This window comes from Lepisma saccharinum, chromosome 1 (genome assembly GCF_977018435.1).
Source record: "Lepisma saccharinum chromosome 1, izLepSacc3.1, whole genome shotgun sequence".
Lineage (NCBI taxonomy): Eukaryota > Metazoa > Arthropoda > Insecta > Zygentoma > Lepismatidae > Lepisma > Lepisma saccharinum.
Window position 1 is genome coordinate 127,541,872 of NC_139229.1, and position 19,759 is coordinate 127,561,630.

General features: G+C 39.7%; 1 protein-coding gene across 1 annotated transcript in view; it reads left to right on the forward strand.

Moving 5' to 3' along the window:
- The window catches only part of LOC146000963 (DNA (cytosine-5)-methyltransferase 1.S-like), a 126,812-nt gene that overhangs the window by 47,960 nt on the left and 59,093 nt on the right, over positions 1-19,759 (forward strand). The window contains exons 12-13 of the mRNA XM_083138410.1: positions 11,652-11,864; positions 15,267-15,338. Coding sequence (XP_082994536.1) covers positions 11,652-11,864; positions 15,267-15,338 — 285 coding nt within the window. The remainder of the gene's footprint in view (positions 1-11,651; positions 11,865-15,266; positions 15,339-19,759) is intronic.

A 19,759-nucleotide genomic window follows, 5' to 3' on the forward strand; every position in this document is an offset into this window, starting at 1 on the left:
ATGATGCCATCTTGTAAGAGCTTGTTAAGCTCAATTTTCATTTGCTCTCTTAAGATTCAAAGGGATTGGGTATTGTCTCATATAGGGAGGTTGATTGTCACCAATGTCAATGTCGTACTCATAAATTGGGGTTGTGGTGAGTTTATCGCCTTTCCAGGCTAAAACATCAGCATAATCAAATACTAACTTTATGATTTTTTGTTTGTCTGCCTCTGATAAGTCAGGGTTAGTACTGATGCAAGATGGGTCAAATTTTTGCTGACTTTCCTTCAGTCGTGTTTTGTCTGTATTGTCTTCTGTGCATGCGTATGTAGTGGTAGTCATATCAGTGTTGGATGTGTCTGTCATGTCTGCTAGAATGTCACATGGGGTTGCTTGGCCAAGTGGGGTGTTGGATTTGAGTGTGACTGGTTTCTCTGAGGGGTTATGAATTAGTAACAGAGGGGAAGAAGTGTTAAGGAGAGCATGGGGTATGAGGATATTGTATGTAAGGAGTGTTTCCTGAGCGGGTGTGAGTAGGATATTGTGGGGGAGGGGGGGAGTGATGGAAACTGGAACATATGTTCGGGTTCTAGGTTTTAGGGTTACATTTTCTGGGATTGTTACTAAACTGTGTTGGTTGCTAGTAGGGTGTAGTTTAGAAAAAATTACATCAGGGATGGTGTAGGTGTGTGATTTTGTGGGAAGGTTATAGTTCGGAATATGGCCTAAGCGTCTAAGAGTTAACAGGTTAGTACTAAGTGAAATGTCACAATTTTGTGTCTTCAAGAAGTCATTGCCAAGGAGAGGAGGTAATTCTTTGGATTGCACAACTCTAAACGGGTGGGAGTACCTATATCTTCCTATGTGAAGGGGGAGTATTACAATTTCTGAGATAGGAAGTCTGTTGCCAGTGACGCCTTTAATAATGCTGTGCATTTGAATTTTCTTTGCATTGGGTTGAATTAAATGCTGAGGACAAATACTAATCTGGCTTGCGTTGTCAATCATAATTTCTAGGGGGTTATTATTTACATGAGCTTGAATGAAGAATAGGTTGTTTTTTTCAAGGATAGGAACTGTGTCAAATTTTGTCTTGCGTGTGGATCCGTCCCATCGATTCACACTGTTTTTCAGTTTAAATCGCCCTTGTTTTCATTGTTTGGGTTATAAAAACAGTCCCTGGTAGAGTGATTTGAACGGAAACAAATCTGGCATTGCGAAAACTGTGAATTTTGTCGCCCCCCGACTGAATTATTATTTCCACCTCGAGATCTGAAATTACGTCTCATGCCGCGAGTAGAACCTCTGCGATTGCCATTCCCCTGGCCGTAAAAAGTAGGCCGGGTCTGAAGTTGATGACTGTTATTTGATTGTATTTGGTCCGCCAGGTTCTGTACAGTGTGACACAACGCTTCAAATTTATTTTCTAATGTTAAGGTTTGCAATTGATTTGTGACTGAATCTAGTTGGTTCGCTGTTGAACCGCCAGATGGCAAAATTGCGTTGCAAGACTGGGAAACGGCCGCGCTGGTAGAACTAGCGGACTGCGTGTGTGGAGCTTGACTGGAGGGGAGGGAAGGAGGGGCTGTGGGCGTGGTTTGGACCTGCCAGGAGTTGGTCGGGAGAGCTGGTGTTGCTTGATAAGATTGCTGCGGAAGAAAGTTGTATGGAGCTTGAGAGATCTGCGGGAGGGTGGTAGGGGGGGAATACATCACAAATGACGAAGCAGGCTGAGGTGTGGGGAAAGGATGTGTGTTGCTGACCTGTGGTTGCGTGCAGCTGGGAAACTGAGGGGAGCCTGTTGCGTAAATGGAGTGCATGTACTTAGCGGCATCTATCAGTTTCATCGCTGCACTTTGTTCCTCATTGCGTCTAGCTTGAATCAGCATGTCTTGCCTTTCTTGATTCTGCAGATGTGGAATAAGAGAACTTGTGTCGGTGAACTCTTTGTCTCCTATCGCAGCGATGTGTTTAGATCGAAGTCCCGACACAACATAGGAAAGGATTTGAGGGTTCGTCGCTTGCGGGAAGAATTGAAGGACGAGATTTTTCTTACGAATTACGTAAACATGAATGGGTTGGTTAATTTCCTGCTTTGTCTCTAATAAAATTTGGATAGGCATGCTGACTAAATGACTGCCTTTAAATAATAAAATTAATTCTTTCTTGATTTGCGGAAAGGTGAGGGTGTTGAAGTTTGGCTGCTTCTTGAGATCGTTCAAAAATGTGAGCGCTATGTCTGCGAGGAACAATGGCAACATTTCGCATTTTTTATTTTCCTCCCACGCCAAAGCGCCCGCAATGCTATCGAACTTTTCAAAAAACTGCTCAACTTCTTGAGGGTTTTTTCCTGTGAAAGGCCCCGGGTTCGATCCCCGGCATCTCCACCATGTAGCGTGACGTCGGGTAAGGTACGGGATCGAGTCACGCCGGGACGTAGCTCAGATAAATACAATAGGTCTTAAGTTTGACTTGGCTAACCACCTCTACCCTTAAGGAGGCTGATGAACGATTGTTGGGAGCCTGTGTTGTTGAACGCTACTCACCCCTTGCTGTTGGTCTGGCCCTCGGCTTCTGGCATCGGCGACGGTGACAGGTGTCCGCTGGAGAGATCGAAGATGACGATAAGAGACGGCAGGCAATTCGGCGACTTGTTTTATTCTTGCAGATTCTTCGGTTGGCTTAATCCGGACTGCTTATGGACTTCTCGCTTGTTGCCGCCTCGTAGTGTCGCGATCTCTCAGCAGGCCGTCGTCCTCTTCTCGTCAATCAGTTTGGTGGTGATATTGGAGCGAAGTGAGAGATCGATTTACTGTCTCCAGCGGTTTTATACATTGGATTTGAGTCATAGGTTGGTGGACTTTGCACCTCCACTGTGCACCTGGGGTATCCCTGGATGCAGATGGAAATTTATAGTGGAGGTGCACTCACCGCTGGCGAGGGCCGTTGCCTTGCTGACTGTGCAGAGCCGAGTGGAAAATTCTTGTTGCTCGGCTCTGCATCCGGTGGAATGTGGGGTGAATGAGCGTTCAACTTGCGAGCTTCTGAGCGATGTTTGAGGCAAATTAATGTTTCGACTTTTATGCTCCCAATTCCTTCATCAATATATATATAATGGATAGAAGCAAGGAGGGGCAAAAGGGCTAAGTAAAAATCAAAGAAGGTAAAAGGAAACACTCACCGGACAGTAGAAAAATTCAAATTTTCGCTAACTTTGTAGCATCATTGGTGTGAGGAGAAAGAGACGGAACCGGAAGCATAAGACTAGTTCAAATACAGTAGTTTATTTATTTATTGTGTCAGCCTTGAGAAAAGTAAAGGAAACAGACCACAGAATAGTCGGAAAATGTATTTTAAAATTGCCTAGAGAAATCATTAAATTTGCTTTGCCAAAATAAATTGGGACTGAAAATAGAACTCCAAGATCGCTAATGCATTTTCCTTAGGACAGACACGCAGGCATACCCCCACACTCACGCACAGGGTGCGAGAGAGAGAGAGAGAAAGAGAGTGAGTGAGTATTATAATCTCTGACAATATGTTACAAATATGAGTATAATGATAATTAAATTTAATGTTCAAATTTGATCTGCTATCAGTTGGAAAAAGAGAACACCCTGCTTGCAATTCATGCATTAAGCATGTTATTATGATGTTTAATTATTGCTAACATTCCAAATGCTTTTTATACATGCTAGAGATCTCGATGAGAATTTTTTTGAACAATTTCCCTCCATAAAGAAGCTCTGGAGTTCTACCAGCCTCTAATGAAATAGGGAAATGGGTAAAAGTTGCCTGAGTGTGGTGCTTATTACATCACCACCACAATGGTTGCGATCAAGAATATGGTGGGCCCTACCTCCACAAACTTTCATGTACCTTCATTGCACTGTGGTAGCAGTTAGTCTTGCTGCCAAGGTACAAATACAGTGAAACACTGATTTTATGTTCACGCATTATACATTTTTCCCCCGTAATACGTTCAGTCATCCAGGTCCCGGCAAAAGACTGTTAAATAATAGGATGTTCACCTCGATCTTACGAAAAAACTAAATATGCTGACCAAGCCAGTAATTCATTTTATTAAAAACCTGTATCAAGTACAAATGTAACAAGATACACAAACATTACTCCCTCCAGACTATTAGAAAGTTGTACTGGAACTTTCTAGCAGGTGGCTTTCCCTTGTCAACTGTACTTGCACCTAAAAGGCTAAACATATTTACTTCCATATAGAATGTGGTTGGACTTTTTGTCTCAAGCTCTTTTTCCTTAATTTTTCTTCCTTCTCCTCTCCTCTTTCTCTTGTCCTTTCCACTCCTTCTAACACCTTCTTCCATTCTTTGTTTAACTTCAGTCCCCCATTCCAGTTCATTGTGTCTTCTTCACCTTTCTTTATTTCCTTGTCCTCCTTCCATTTTCTCACTAGCATTCTCTTGTACCTTCCTATCTGCTTAGCCTCATCCCACTCTATGTCATGTCCTGTTTCTCTTGTGTGTTTAAATATCGCATTTCTCTCTCTCTTAAGTCGTACGTCATCCCTATGTTGTTTCAACCTGTCAGAGTGTGTACATAGGAGAAATGAAAAAGAGGATGACCGGTGTGTTGTACAGTGACGGGGCCAGTAAAATGAGATAAACAAGGGGTACGGCAATATTTTCTGGGAGGAGTCAAATTTTGTGCACATAGTCGGTATCTTGATTGACACGATGGAGACGCAGGTTTGATTTCCTGGGGTAGGTGATCTAAGCAGCTGCAAAAAGTGCATCTGGAGCTCACCCACCTTCAAATAAATAAATAGGTAACAGGGGGTAGGGGGTGTAAAGGCTGCCCAAGCATGATGCTGATCACATCACCTCCAAATTGGCTGAGATCGAAGGATGAGTGTGGGGGTAAAGGCAGCCGAAGCATGGTGCTGATCACATCATCTCCCACATCCCCTATTTTTGCTTCAGGGCATGTAAAAAGTAAACTTTACCTTCACCTTTATCTCGTTTGCTGGGAGGGTGGGGTTGACCTCTTCATGTCACCTGTGGTATCATCATTAATCTTGTAATTACTAAAAAGTGACAAGTATTTTTGCTCCGATTTTCTTGCTTGTGTGGAAGTGCACGAGACATTTTAACCTATTAACATAAGGGTGAAGGGATCGTCCCTTCTCCTTGCCTGTGACATCAAAAATTAAGAAGTTGCTCCTGAACAATTGCATGATTCAGCTTGTTTCTCTCTCTTTTTTTTAAATGCCCTTATATGTGAAGGAAATCTTGCTCGTACCTCCGTAGCTTCGGCAGCATGGGAGAGCATAAAGCAATGATCCAACGTGAACCGGGATTGAGCACACTTCTGATAAGACTTTTGACACCGAGGACCTTCTTCTCCACCACCTGTTTGTCTCCACACCCCCTCCCTCCCTGCCACCGGTGGGAGGGGTTTGTTCAGCTGGCTCCAATGTTTGGTGTCCTGGTTACAAAGCAATGTATCCATCGTGAAGGAAAGAAATGCAGCATTGTTTTGAATCTTGTCTCTGAAGGTGATTTTGCTTTGACGATTAGGAAACACGAGCACCACACACAAATCGAGTAGTTAAAAGACAAGCTAATTTGTTCTTGTTGTGTATCTTGAACTCTTAGAGCAGTGCAGTAAGGAAATACACACGGTGCTAAGAATAATATAATCATTTCTTTTCTTTGGAACCATTCACGTGCTGAAAATAAATCACGCAATATTAAATGTTGACTGAGAGAGAAAACAAATGGCGTTGTTAAAGAAAACAGGTTATTTGCGGGGAAACTATTGGTGGAGAGGGTGTTTGTCCTTGCAAGACTGTTAAATCCAACAATAAATCGTCAATTTGTATGGACATAAATAACAATTAGTAGCATGCCCAAGGAGGGAGCGGTTGATGGGAGCCATAACTCCCTTTCCTAGGCCCAGTATTCCTAAAAAAAAATAAACTTAGAAGGCTGGAAAAAATGGCAAAATGAGGGCTGACTACTAAAAAAAAGTATACATCCCCTTCCCCTTTTGAAAATCCTGAGTGTCACTGATAGCAATCCTCCTATTGTGATGTCTAAAAATGCGTAAGTTTGACAAAGCTTGTTTTGAGTTCGCTTTATACTTAATATACTTAAAGTTGGATCTGAACCATTCCATATGTCTCCACTGTGAACTGAATCCAGGACACTTTGATTACAGTATATAATGATGCTTGACGTCCAGCTCTAAAGGATCACCCCACCCTCCATTTACTGGAGATTTCTAAAACTAGCAACTAATTACCAGTTTACAGAGTAAATGGAGATTGCACACAAGCAGATGCATAAATTGAACCTAATAGGCAGCAGTTAGAACCAGTCACCCACCACCCCTACCCTCGGTAACGTTAATCTTAATCTGCCACTGATTTTCACAGCAGGTCTTGCTTTTTTCCTTAGTAATTCATAGAGGCATGCGAATTTCGTTTTTGACGAAAACACGAAATATGAAATAACATGCTGTAATGTTCATTTTTCATGTTTCTGAAAGGTGTGAGGTGCATTTTTCTACCCTGTTTTCTCACGAAATAATGTGAAATGAACTGCAAAATGCAAAATATACTCTTAAACACGAAATTTACCGTTTATATACCGACGCGACACTTTCTGAATTCTGAAGTATCCTGTGAGTTATGCAATTCACAAAAATTGATTAATTCTGCTGTAAATATTTGAGAAGCAAAAATGGACCCCTTTACACAGGAATAAACTTAATACTCTGGTAACTACATAAATGTGCTATCATAATTGTGCTATGCAAACCGCTGACTCCATAGGCAGATGGAACTTCCTATTTCCTGAATACCTCATGAGGTTTGCATAGCACAACACTGTGCATTATTTACATGCCTCAGAGGTTGAGACAACTGAGATAAACAAGTGAATGCCATAGTCAACATGAAGCATTCAGAGAGGCTTTTAAAATAAAATATAATCTTATGGATTGATACGCTATTAGAAGGGATAAGTTTATTTTGTGTAATAAGTGCTGTTTTTAAATCAAATTTTGGTTATATTCGCAATTTTAAAACCAAAATGTAATTTTATGTGGTACTTTTGATGTAATTATTTACCACTATAACAACGAAATTTTATTTTATTTACCACTTTTGAACCCGAAATCGACTCTGTTTTTGTACCAAAATTTTTATTTTTTATTTACCAAAAATATGTGCCTCTAGTAATTCATAATCTTACTTCTTTCCCATTGTTAAATTATTTTTAATACACTATACCCCTAAAAAGTTGATTGTGTAGTCGTTTTTTTTAAAGACACTTGAGTTCCACCCCTCCCTTATGCTTTCCTGCTTTGTACGTTTCTTTATTAAGGGTCCACTGAAAACATAAAATTGGGGTTCCACTGTTCACATATTATCCCAGAATATATTTGCGTGTGTGCCTCTGCCTTGACCTGTTTTGTATTTTTCTTGTTTTTTGTATTTTCTGTGCCACTTTTGGTTAATCGCAAGGTTACACCCACATGCAGGTCATGATTCAAAGCCTGGGCATTCAGTGGCAAGATTGTGAGTTGATCATTCAACTCACTCGACCTCCAGGTGGACTACGACTAAACTGCTCTTTCTCTTCAGTTAACTTCAAATGAAATTGTAAATGTTTTGAATGACCGTACACCACAAGGTGTCTGATAAGATAGCAACCAGCAAGATTTAACACAACTGTGCATCTTTCCTATGTCTCTTCTGCAATAAGTGTTCCACATATACACCTAATACACGATGTACTTTCTGAGCTATTGTTTCTGTTCCTTTCACCTTAACTTGTGATTTGTTCTCATAATGTTGGAATGTAACATCAAGCTTGAGACTTCTTGCATTCACTTTAAGCTACTAAGAGAGATGCTAGGATAATATGTAAAAAAACAAAAAAAACCTTTCATTTTCAGATTTATTTAACCTTTAACCTTTTGCCGCCCAAGCATCTCGAACGAGATACCCAAATGTAACCCTCACTGTCCCAAGGGTCTCGATAGAGATGCTGTGTCAAGGTCGTAGTTTTTACGTTATAACTTTTCTATTTTTGGCTAGAATTTCGATTTTATTTTTTTATATTGTTCCTAACACATGTATTTAACAGAAATGTTTTTTTGCATTTTTTTTTGTCTTCATGAAAATGGAGGGGAAAAGGCGGGAAAAGGTACTTCTCTTTTGCGGCTCTTTTCAACGTCAAATTTTTGCCGACAAAGGAAGACCGGCTTTGTTGTTCTAAAGCAATGCTTTTCACTCCCTCCTGCTAAGTGCATTCGAAGGAAGCTTGTTTATCAGTATCCGATGTCAAAATGAAAGTTTTCCGTGAGGCGCAAGCAGGGGGAGGGGGGGGGGAAGACTGGTTGTTGAATCTGCATTGTGAGAATAGAATTTCGAAGCACGCTGAAGGAAACCTTTGTTTTTTTTAGCACAAGTGGCAACAGGGGTTACCCAGCATTGTCTAAAAATAGAATTTCAAGCAGCTGCAAGAATTGGTGCTCATTTTTCACTACGTTGTAGCTTTTTGTCCGTGAATGTTGTGCGTAGGTGTAGTTTTGTGCCCAAGTGCAAGGACATTTTTTGGGTGAAGTGACAATTTTTAAAATAATTTTTGAGGGGATTTCCCCCTTTCCCCCTCCATATGTATGCCGAATGTGCATAAATTATATATCGTCTGAATCTGTGATTCATTCTGCATACAACGGTATATCTTTCATATCTGTGGGGCATTTAGTTTCTGAGCTATAGTCATTTCAATGTAACTGCATTTTGAAGCTTGAATCAGTGGCGTGGCGACCATTCCTTTTGGGGGTACAACTCAACTTACATTGGTCACATGATAATAATGCAAATATTTTTGTGTTCCTTACATGTCAGCGATAATTTCTATGTGCATTTTGAACTTTTTATATTCTTTTTTTGGGGGGGTGGGGGGAACCCCATTTTTAAAAAAAAAGTATTTTCAGAGGATTTACCCCCTTTCCCCCTCCATATATACACCGAATGTGCATAAATTATATATCTTGTGAATCTGTGATTCATTCTGCGTACAACAGTATATCGTTCATATCTCCAGGGCAAATAGTCTGAGCTAAAGTCATTTCAAGGTACTGCTGCATTTTGAAGCTTGAATCAGTGGCGTGCTGACCATTCCTTTTGGGGGTACAACTCAAGTTATAGTGCTCGTCCCCAAAGAAACCTCACTTTACTTCAAAGAAAGTTCCGAAAGATCAGTTTTCCCCCTTACAACCATATATCAGGTCCACGTGGAGTCCAGTATTCCTCCCCTGAAACCTTTTCCACCAATAGCGTCCGTCCAAGAAATGACAGCTCTCGTCAACTCCACGTGGACTAAATGAGATGTTGCTAATTCAGTTTCTTTAGAGATTTCTGAACGCGAGGGTGCGATTCTTTATCTTTGCTAGGTTGTGTTATTGTACTGTGCAATTTTTTTAATACAATATAAAGACCGTGGGAGTAAAACGTCGCAGTGAATGAATGGATGTCTAAACACTGCACGCAAAAGCGACAACAGCGCTTTGCCGAAAAACAGGTGGTGGCTCGAAACCAGAAACGGTTCCGGTCGGCTTCCTCTGGGGTTATGTCAAAGATGCCGAACTGGTGATACTTAGAGGACTTGGGGTATACATTGGTCATATGATTATAATGCAAATATTTTTGTGTTCCTTACATGTCTGCGATAATTTCTACGTGCATTTTGAACTTTTCATATCATTTTTGTGGGAGGCGGGGGGGGGGGGAGAAACCCCATTTTAAAAAAATTAGATTTTCCCCCCTTCCCCCCCCATATGTGCACCGAATGTGCATAAATTATGTATCGTCTGAATCTGTTATTCATTCTGCGTACAATGGTATATTGTTCATATCTCCAGGGCAAATAGTCTCAGAGCTAAAGTCATTTCAAGGTACCGCAAGCATTTTGAAGCTTGAATCAGTGGCGTTCCGACAATTCCTTTTGGGGGTATAACTCAAGTTACATTGGTCATATGATAGTAATGCAAATAGTTTTGTGTCCCTTACATGTTAGTGATCATTTCCATGTGCATGTTGACACTGTCATGTACTTTTTGCTTGAGGGGAGGGTGGGGGAACAAAATTTTTTTCCCCGAAATTTTGGAATTTTGAGAGTTAGCCCCCTCCCCCCCCACCACATATATGCCGAATTTGCAAAAAAATCATATAGTCTGAATCTCTGGTTCATTTCGTGTACAACAAACAGTATATCACTCATCTCTCTAGGGCGATTAGCCTCCGATCTACACTCATTTAATGAAACTCTGCATTTTGCTCAAAATCGGCTCGGGACAGAGAGCTTACATGTGAAAAAGGCCTTGGGCGGCAAAAGGTTAAGGACGTGCATAGGGATAAAAATCAGGCAGGCAATTTTGAAATATATTTTTGATCACTTCCGATGAGTGTCTGAGGCCACCCTCCTCGGTGCCTTTGCAGTGAACCTTTCTGAGTGTCGGGACCTTGAATCGGCTGTTAGTGTCTTAGTTCCACTCAGACCCATAGAAACACTGCCTACAAATTTCACCCAACGCATGCTCATACATTTCAGTTTGATATTTCAACATGTTCTTTTTTTCCTCATATTTATCAGTTGTGGGATTCAATGCAAATGTTCAAGATTAATGAAATTAGATTAATCAATGAATATTACTATTAACATGCTTTAAAACAATTAAAATTTATACTTAAGAAGAAATTTTGATTGAGGGTATTTTTTTACTCAGCGTGCATCCTTATGTTCTAGCATACCCCACATCATGCCAGGTTAATGTAACTGATTATAATCATTTTCTTGTAGTTTATGGTTATTACAAGCAAAAGAAAACAGTTTTTCGTTGTGACGTTTCAGGACAACAGTATGTAGGACAAACAGCAAGGAAAATGGCAATAAGATGGCACGATCATGATTTGGACATTATAAATCTAAACCCAAGAACAGGTCTGTCAGCTCACATCATCAAAGAGAAGCATTTGATTAAAAAGAGAAGGGTTTTAAAAAGATTGACAGGAAACATAGAGTTGTATGTCTGGGAAACTTCGTTCATTGCAGAAGAACACTGGAATAAATTAAATAATGAAAATGGTAACATAGATCCAGTATGGAGTTTTCTTTTTCACAAATGGAGTAAGCCACCATCTTTAAAATTTAATGTAACAGAAAACATCAAGAAAGTTTGTGAAAACAATGATGACTTTGAATTACTTGATATTTGTGATTCATAATTTTAAATAAAAGATAATATGATAATTTTTTTTTATCTGAAATAAAACAGACTGCTTCTTTTCACAGTTAGGTTGCTATATTACAACAATGTAACATTGACAACATCCATTATATAACGGATTATTTTTCTTTGAAAAATTGCTAACCATTGTTATAACTGTATCTTTAGTCAAGATAAAAATGAATATGTGTTCTCCTGAAACATCACAACGAAAAACTGTTTTCTTATGCTTGTAATAACTGTAAACTACAAGAAAATAAGTCTACAATGCAAGCAATGTGTACATACAAGAAAAACTATGATTATAATCATATGAAAATAATTATTTTTGTGCACAGAATATACAGCTTCGTCTTCAAGGGTTAATTTTCTGAATTTTGTTTTTCTTCTAGTCGAGGAGACCAAACAGTTCTTGGAGACACAGCCGATCCCCGTGAATTGTTTCTGATAGAAAATTGTGAAGATGTCTTGCTAAGAACTGTGATGACCAAAGCAGATGTCATTTATAAACCAACACCGGATGATTGGTTCTCTTGTGGAGGAGAGAGCATTGGAAATGCTAAGTTAGCCGAGGCTGACGGCAAAACTTTCTTCTACCAAAAAAGGTATTGGGTATTCTCTTGTAGAAATTGTCACTGTTACCCCATCAACAACACACAGTTTATGTTTGAACAAGCACTATATTACTTTTTGTGGTAATGTTGCAACGTTTTTTCTCTTGCTTTCAACAGGTGAAAAGAAATGCTGACATATTGTTCAAAGCAGTCTGTGTTTTTGTGTGTGTGATTCAGGGCTGGATTTTCAATGTGTGATTAAGGTTCTGGTTATAATGTAACATGAAGTTGGAAAGCAACTTACGTCACCCACTTTCACATTAAAAAACCTGGTGCTGGTTAAGAGTGACAATTACCTCTATCTGGCAAACAGTTAATAATAGGATTAACTAAACATTGAAATATTGACCCTTAATGAGCAATACTGTACCTTTGTTTCATTCTAGAACAGCAAATGTACTTGTTTAGATTGTGATTAGAGCTGAGAAATTGAACTAAAAATCTTAAGAATTTGACAAAATTTGTTTTAAATGGCCCAATTGCTTTAGATATTAAGCTCACCGGACAAAAAATTAGTCATTCCCTGGAAACATCACTTTAATACCGAGTAACACCACCTCTGGCCCTGATAACCACTTCGATTCGGTGAGGTAAAGAGTCCACAAGGTTCAGCAGATATTCCACATCCAGTTGACACCACTCACTGTTCAGAATATCAGGCAAGGTCTCCAAATTGCCAGGATGCTGATTTCGGCGTTTCAGCCGCTGTTCCAAATAGTTACACAAATGTTCTCTGGGGTTAAGATCAGGTGATTTAGCGGGCCAGGCGAGGTGCGATAGGGTGCCTGAGTGTTCATTAAACCACTCAGCATATGCGTGTTGCCCTGTGAACACGGCAGTTGTCATCTTGGTAAATGGGGGTGTCCACAGCGTGCTCATCATGAAGATGTTGCCATCAGGGAAGCACCTGATCACCGAGAATGTTCAAATAAACATACTGGTTCATGTTCATGGTCACCTGAATGAGTGAGCCCAGTGCATAGTAAGAAAAACACCCCCAAAACATCACAGAACCACTCCCTGCCTGAACTACACCCTCCACACACTAGATGAAATACCTCATTTGACCGTCGGTGCAATCAACACCTTGCGTCATTTGAAAAGAGGCAAAATCGCGATTCATCAGACCACATTACATGCCTCCAGTCTGCCACTGTCCAAGTTCGGTGTTGTCTGGCCTATGTCAGACATGCAACTTTGTGTCACTGTGAGCAAAGGCCTCTTTCGAGATACCCGACTCCGTATGTCCATGGCATGAAGTTCTCGTCGCAATGTTCGCTTGGAAATTGGTTGGGATGGACCTTCATTCATTGACTGCAACAATTCCTGTCTGCTTTGAAACCGATTGTCATTCACAAGACATGACACTTGTCTCCGTCCCTCTGGGTTAGGATCTTTTTCCGCCACAGTTCTCACGCCATGTTTCATTGCCACCAGTGGTACACCATTTCTTGTACACACGTTGGACAGTTCGCGTCGATACCCTAACAAATCTGGCAACTTCACTCACTGTGTGACTATGAGTACACCCAAACGTGATAGCCCCTTTTATCCACTCCGACACATCCCTGGCTTTGCCCATCTTGACACATTATTCCCATACTGAACAACGTCTTCTGCATTAAACGTTATTGCTATAGTCACACAGCACTGGTCCAGACACAATGCACCACACCACTCCTCTGCAATGCCATCTGTAAGGGCATCAGGAAACCACCTTGCTTTTGTGCAGGGGTGATGAATTTTTTGTCCGGTGTGCTTAATATGCAAGTTTGGTTTTCATGAAGGAGAGAAGAATCACATGCTTGTGAAACTACTTGAATATGTTAACACAACTGAATGTTTGATTATTTAAGCCTGAAGCTAAAGGGAAAAAATAATAGTTAAGTGCTAGTTGTAATTTTTATTTGCAAGTACAGTTGAACCCCAAATTTACAATTCTGGTTTTTACACTTTCTGACATTATACATTTAATTCTCATGGTCCCTATAGAACAAAATATAAAATTTTCCTTGATTTTACATTTCCTGCGTTTTCTGAAAAACATAAAATCAAGGTTTCAGTGTACCTCTGCCTCGTTATTTATTCACTGAGCCTCATAATTTGCAGGTCCATTGTACGTTTGATCACCACCACTGCAATAAAAACACGAGAAAAGTTTCTCTCTCAAAATGTAGTGTTAAATAAGAAAATAGTAAGCAGTAGATAATATCATTTAGGAAAACTATTGTCATTAAGATTTAGCAGCTTGTTGCCTTACTGCAGTTTGGTCAAAATTGGAGGGGCTAGTGGCAGATGGTCCATTGATTTGATGTTGAATTATTCATAGCTTATAATGATCATTATTATTGATTAAATTTTTTTATATAAAATTATTAAAATTATGATGTAATCCAGGGGTTCTTTTTCCACAGCACCCATGTCAGAATGTACTGTCGGATTAAAAATTATAGATACTTGAGTTTGGACTCGAATTAAAAATTAACCAGTAGACCTACATTAAAACGAGTTACATCAAAATTTAGCTTATTCAATTCTGCGTTAATGTATGCTAATTTTTTCAAGTATGCCTTATATTTTTTATCGTCGTGAGAACAAATAAGGATCTTTTTTTTTAGTTATGCGAACAATCACGATCTTTGAAATTCTGTAAATCAAAAATGGGTTGTCCAATCGTTATGAAATTATAGTGGGGTGCAGGCAGAAAGGTCTTAAACACAATCATTAATTTTAAGGTTTTCAAAATTTGTCAAAAACAGTTTTGTACAATTTTAACAACGTTTTCTTAGTATTGTGTAGTCCTACAAATATGATATTGGTCTATTTCTGAAGGTATTTGCATCTGTTTTTAAAATGCATTATCATTGTCAATTCACATTGCGAAACTGATTTTATACATATTTTTATTCAGCAGAGTAAAGCTGTACGTGGAACATGGCAACACGGCGCACAGCAATGTCCGTTGAACCACTGAAACTTCCGGCGGGCACTGTTAATCGATGCTTGCTAAATTTTGATGTAACCGTTTTAATGTAGGTCTACTAGTTAATTTTTAATTGGAATCCAAACTCTAGTATCTATAATTTTTATCTGATAGACTTGCAATGCTCAGTTAGTATTGTTAAGTTGCTTGCCTTAAGAAAATAAACACATATTTCAAATTCAGAAACATTTTATGTGTAAAAGTACTAAATAAGCACATATTTAAAACAATTATATAATTATCTAACAAGTAAGTGTCACTTCAGTGGAAATATGGAAAGATTTCACGGTCCACACTTTGGGAACCACTGGTGTAATCCATTTTCTATCAATCACCATTCCTGATGATGCCCATGATCTTTTGTGTTACATTTTTCCAATATATGACTGTATTGCTAAGTTTTGTTCCAGATACGATGGAGATTATGCAAGATTTGAAGATGTACTAGACCATCCATGCAAACTTCCAGAACTTGCACACAAGTAAGTCTGATACTATTGACCAGTCTGATTAAAATGGTTTACTGCATTTTTGAGTTTCCTGCTTTATATGCTGTGTTGGTCTCGTAAAGTTTCCTGTTTTGCTGACTGAACAGCTTCTTTTCTTCCCTACCTAGCACTGCATTTCTGGTGGGTAAGCTTATCATGCAACAGAAGGGAGAACTTTTGAAGGATAAGCTGCTGGAATTTGGAAGGAAGATGAATTGTATTGTAAAAATAACTGACCAACACTTTGGAGATTGGTGGCAAAGCTTTCAATTGGTTTCCTCGTTCCACTACAACTCGGAAGCCAAAAGAATCACTCCTTTCCAAGACTATCAGAAGTTGACAGTGAATCATCAATTAATAGTAATTACTATCTAAAGTTCAATATGATGCAGATGACAGCTAAACAAAATCATCCACCATACTCTCCTGAAAGTAGATTGTTAATCTGCCACTGCTTTACAATCATCACAAGATATGCTAAACTTTGTAGTTTGTAATGTAAATAGTTGCATAGGTGATATTTCTTGAACATTTTGTTCAATAGAACTTGAACATACCAAGTTAGACTTAAACAGAACATGAATAAACACCTTGAACAATCAGAGCAGTGAAGGATACCATGGTGTATGGGTAAGCAATGAAGCATCTCAGATATCACCTAATGTTAAATTTAATATAATTCCTGGTTTTCATCAGAACCATTGATGTGGATTACAAGTTCAGAAAATGATATGGTATATTTTGAAAATTTGTGCATTTACTCACTAAATATATTCACAGTATAAAAAGTATAAAAAACTTACGTGAGTGAGTATAATGGTCGTAAAACTCCTTGCAGACGACATTTTGCGAAGCTACGCTTCGCTTCTTCAGGTATTTCTATTCAGTATATAAAATACTTCATCATATATGTAAAAATAAATCCAGGATTAGGTAAAAAAGGGTATTGGGATATGGAAGTTGAAATTACATGAAGTTAAAAATGCCATGTAGGCTAAGAGGTAATTCTAAAATAACAGTGTACCCATACTACCATACATTCATTCTGTATAGGAAAGGAATAAGAAACTGCTGGATTTTTTTATGGGGAAAGAAAATATTACATTAGATTTTCACTTTTTACATTTGGTACTAATATCAATCCCTACCAGGTTGAAATGCAGGGTGTCTGGGCTTCAGGTAAACAAAAAGAACATGCTATAACTTTCGAACGAATTGATAGAAATGTGCAAGCAAATACTCATTCAATAGGAAATATCTTCAAGATTTTATAGCCAACATGGCAACACTGCAATTGCAACGCTCCACGATGGGGAATCGCAAAATCGTTAGGTATTGGAGCTTGCTTGCTTTGTTATTCATGATGTGGACACCGCAGCAGAAAGTGCAGTTCATGCTTTGGCTAGCTGAATTGAAATCCTTTACACATGTTCAACGGCATGTCAGAATGGAATGGAATGTGGTTCTTCCCACACACAAGACCATTTACGAGTGGGACAAGACACTAAAGGAAACCAGCAGTTTGCTGTCTCAGGCAGGGAAGTATCCGAAAAAGCACGTAACTGAAGAGACTGTTGAACGTGTGCGGGACTCGTTCTGCAGGAGTCCATGGAAGTCGGTAAGACAGGCAAGTAGAGAACTAGGGATTCCTTTCAACAGTACACAATATTGTCCGCAAACATCTAAGTTTGCTTGCGTAGAAAGTACAACTGCTTCAACACTTAAGCCAGATGATCCACAGAAGAGAAGAGACTTCGCTGTGACAATGCTGACCCGGATTGATGAAGATGAAAATTTTCTTGATAAGGTGTTTTTTTAGTGATGAGTCCATCTTCCATGTTCGTGGTAAGGTAAATCAGTTTAATTGTCGTGTGTGGGGTAGTGAGAATCCTCACCAGCTGATGGACTATGAAAGGGATACACCGAAAATTAATGTCTGGTTAGGACTGCATAAGAATGGCATGGTAGGACCTTTTTTTTTTGTTAGAGCCTACAGTGACTGGACAGGTCTACCTAGACATGTTGGAGAACTTTGTACTTCCTCAGATACCTCCTGATTTTCTTTTCCAGCAGGATGGGGCCCCTCCTCACTATCATAGAGACGTCACAGCGTTGCTCAATCGGACATTTCCGGAACAGTGGATTGGATTAGGGATGGCCAAACGGATCCGGATCCGAGAAATCCGGATCTACTTGGATCCGGATCCGTAAATTCCGGATCCGGATCCGAAAGTTCCGGATCTGGATCCGGATCCGAGAGTTCCGGATCCGCGGATCCGGATCCGGGTCTGAAAGTTTTGGATCTGGATCCGGATCTGAGAGTTCCGGATCCGGATCCGGGTCTGAAAGTTTCGGATCTGGATCCGGATCCGAAAATCCGGATCCGGATCCAAGAGTTTCGTATCTCAATCCCATTATAATATTACCACACCTTAGTCCTACAAGAATTTTTTTCAAGTGTTGTTCCTAAAATACTTTGCTACGCATCGGCTAACACACTCGTGCACAAATGTCCGAAGTGATTTTGTAAATGCCATTGAAACGAATATGTATTCATTCGAATGTATTGGAAATGAAAACACACATAAATGTGAGACATTCCATTCCAGGATGAAACCTTTAACACATATAACAAGATAGAAATGTTATAGAAAAATTATACAATTGTTCTACAGTTACAGTTTTACAAATTAAAATAAAACATTATAATATATGTAGTGTTAAATAATTACAAAGTGTAAGACTAACAAGGGAGGTTATCTAAAGGTCCCCCTCCGATTTCCATGAAACTTGGCAGTATAGTGGGGCCCAAAGGAAGAATTATTTTTTTTTTTGTTTCAGCTAAAAAACGGTTTTAGGGGGCAAAACCCCCTCAAATGTCAAGATGAGGACAAATTGAAGTGAGGATCTGACCCCTGTGTCTTTCCGATTTCCATGAAACTTGGCAGGTGTATACTGTATAGTGGCGCCCAATGGAAGAAATACGTGTTTTTTTGTTTCAGATAAAAAACGGTTTTAGGGGGCAAAACCCCCTCAAATGTCAAGATGAGGACAAATTGAAGTGAGGATCTGACCCCTGTGTCCCTCCCATTTCCATAAAACTTGGCAGGTGTATAGTGGGGCCCAATGGAAGAAATAAGTGCTTTTTTTGTTTCAGCTAAAAAACGGTTTTAGGGGGCACAACCCCCTCAAATGTCAAGATGAGGACAAATTGAAGTGAGGATCGGACCCCTGTGTCCCCCTCCGATTTCCATGATACTTGGTAGGTGTGTGTATAAACGGGCCCAAATGAAGAAATACGTGTTTTTTTTTGTTTCGGCTAAAAAACGATTTTAGGGGGCAACCCCCCTCAAATGTCAATATGAGGACAAATTTAAGTGGGCATTTGATTTGTGTGTCCCCCTCCGATTTCCATGAAACTTGGCAGGTGTATAGTGGGGCCCAAAGGAAGAAATACATGTTTTTTTTTTTGTTTCAGCTAAAAAAACGGTTTTACAGGGCGAAACCCACTGAATTGTCAAGATGAGGACAAATTGAAGTGGGGATCTGACCCCTGTGTCCCCCTCAGATTTCCATGAAACTTGGCAGAAGAAATACGTGTTTTTTTGTTTCGGAAAAAAATTTGTTCTAGAGGGCAACCTCCTCTCAAATGTCAAGATGAGGACAAATTGAAGTGGGGATCTGACCCCTGAGTTCCCCTCCGATTTCCATGAAACGTGGCAGGTGTATAGAGGGGCCCGAAGGAAGAATTACGTGTTTTTTTGTTTGAGCTAAAAACTGTTTCAGGGGGCAAAATCCCCTCAAATGTCAAGATGAGGACAAATTGAAGTAAGGATCTGACCCCTGTGTTCCCCTCCGATTTTCATGAAACTTCGCAGGTGTATAGACTTATAGAGGGGCCCAAAGGAAGAAATACGTGTTTTTTTGTTTCGGCTAAAATACTGTTTTAGGGGGCAAAACCCGCCTCAAATGTCAAGATTAGGACAAATTGCCGTGGGAATCATCTGACCCCTGTGTCCCCCTCCGATTCCCATGAAATTTGACAGGTGTATAGAGAGGCCGTATGCCCCCTGTTTCTTCCTATGCCATATTTACGTGGTTTCGGGGACTTCAATTTCTCCTCATCTTGACATTTGAGGGGGGGGCTCTATACACCTGCCAAGTTTCATGGAAATCGGAGGGGAAGACTTAGACCTCCCTAGTAAGTAAGTGTATTAATTAATTACAAACCGCGCACGCGAGCACACACACTACATATATATATATGTGTGTGTATGTATATTATATATATATGTATATTAGCAGGTAACAATATGTTATAAGCACATTCTTACTTTCCAAAGAAGCGCATGTGGGATGGCAAAACGGATCCGGATCCGAAAATTCCGGATCCGGATCCAAAAGTACCGGATCCG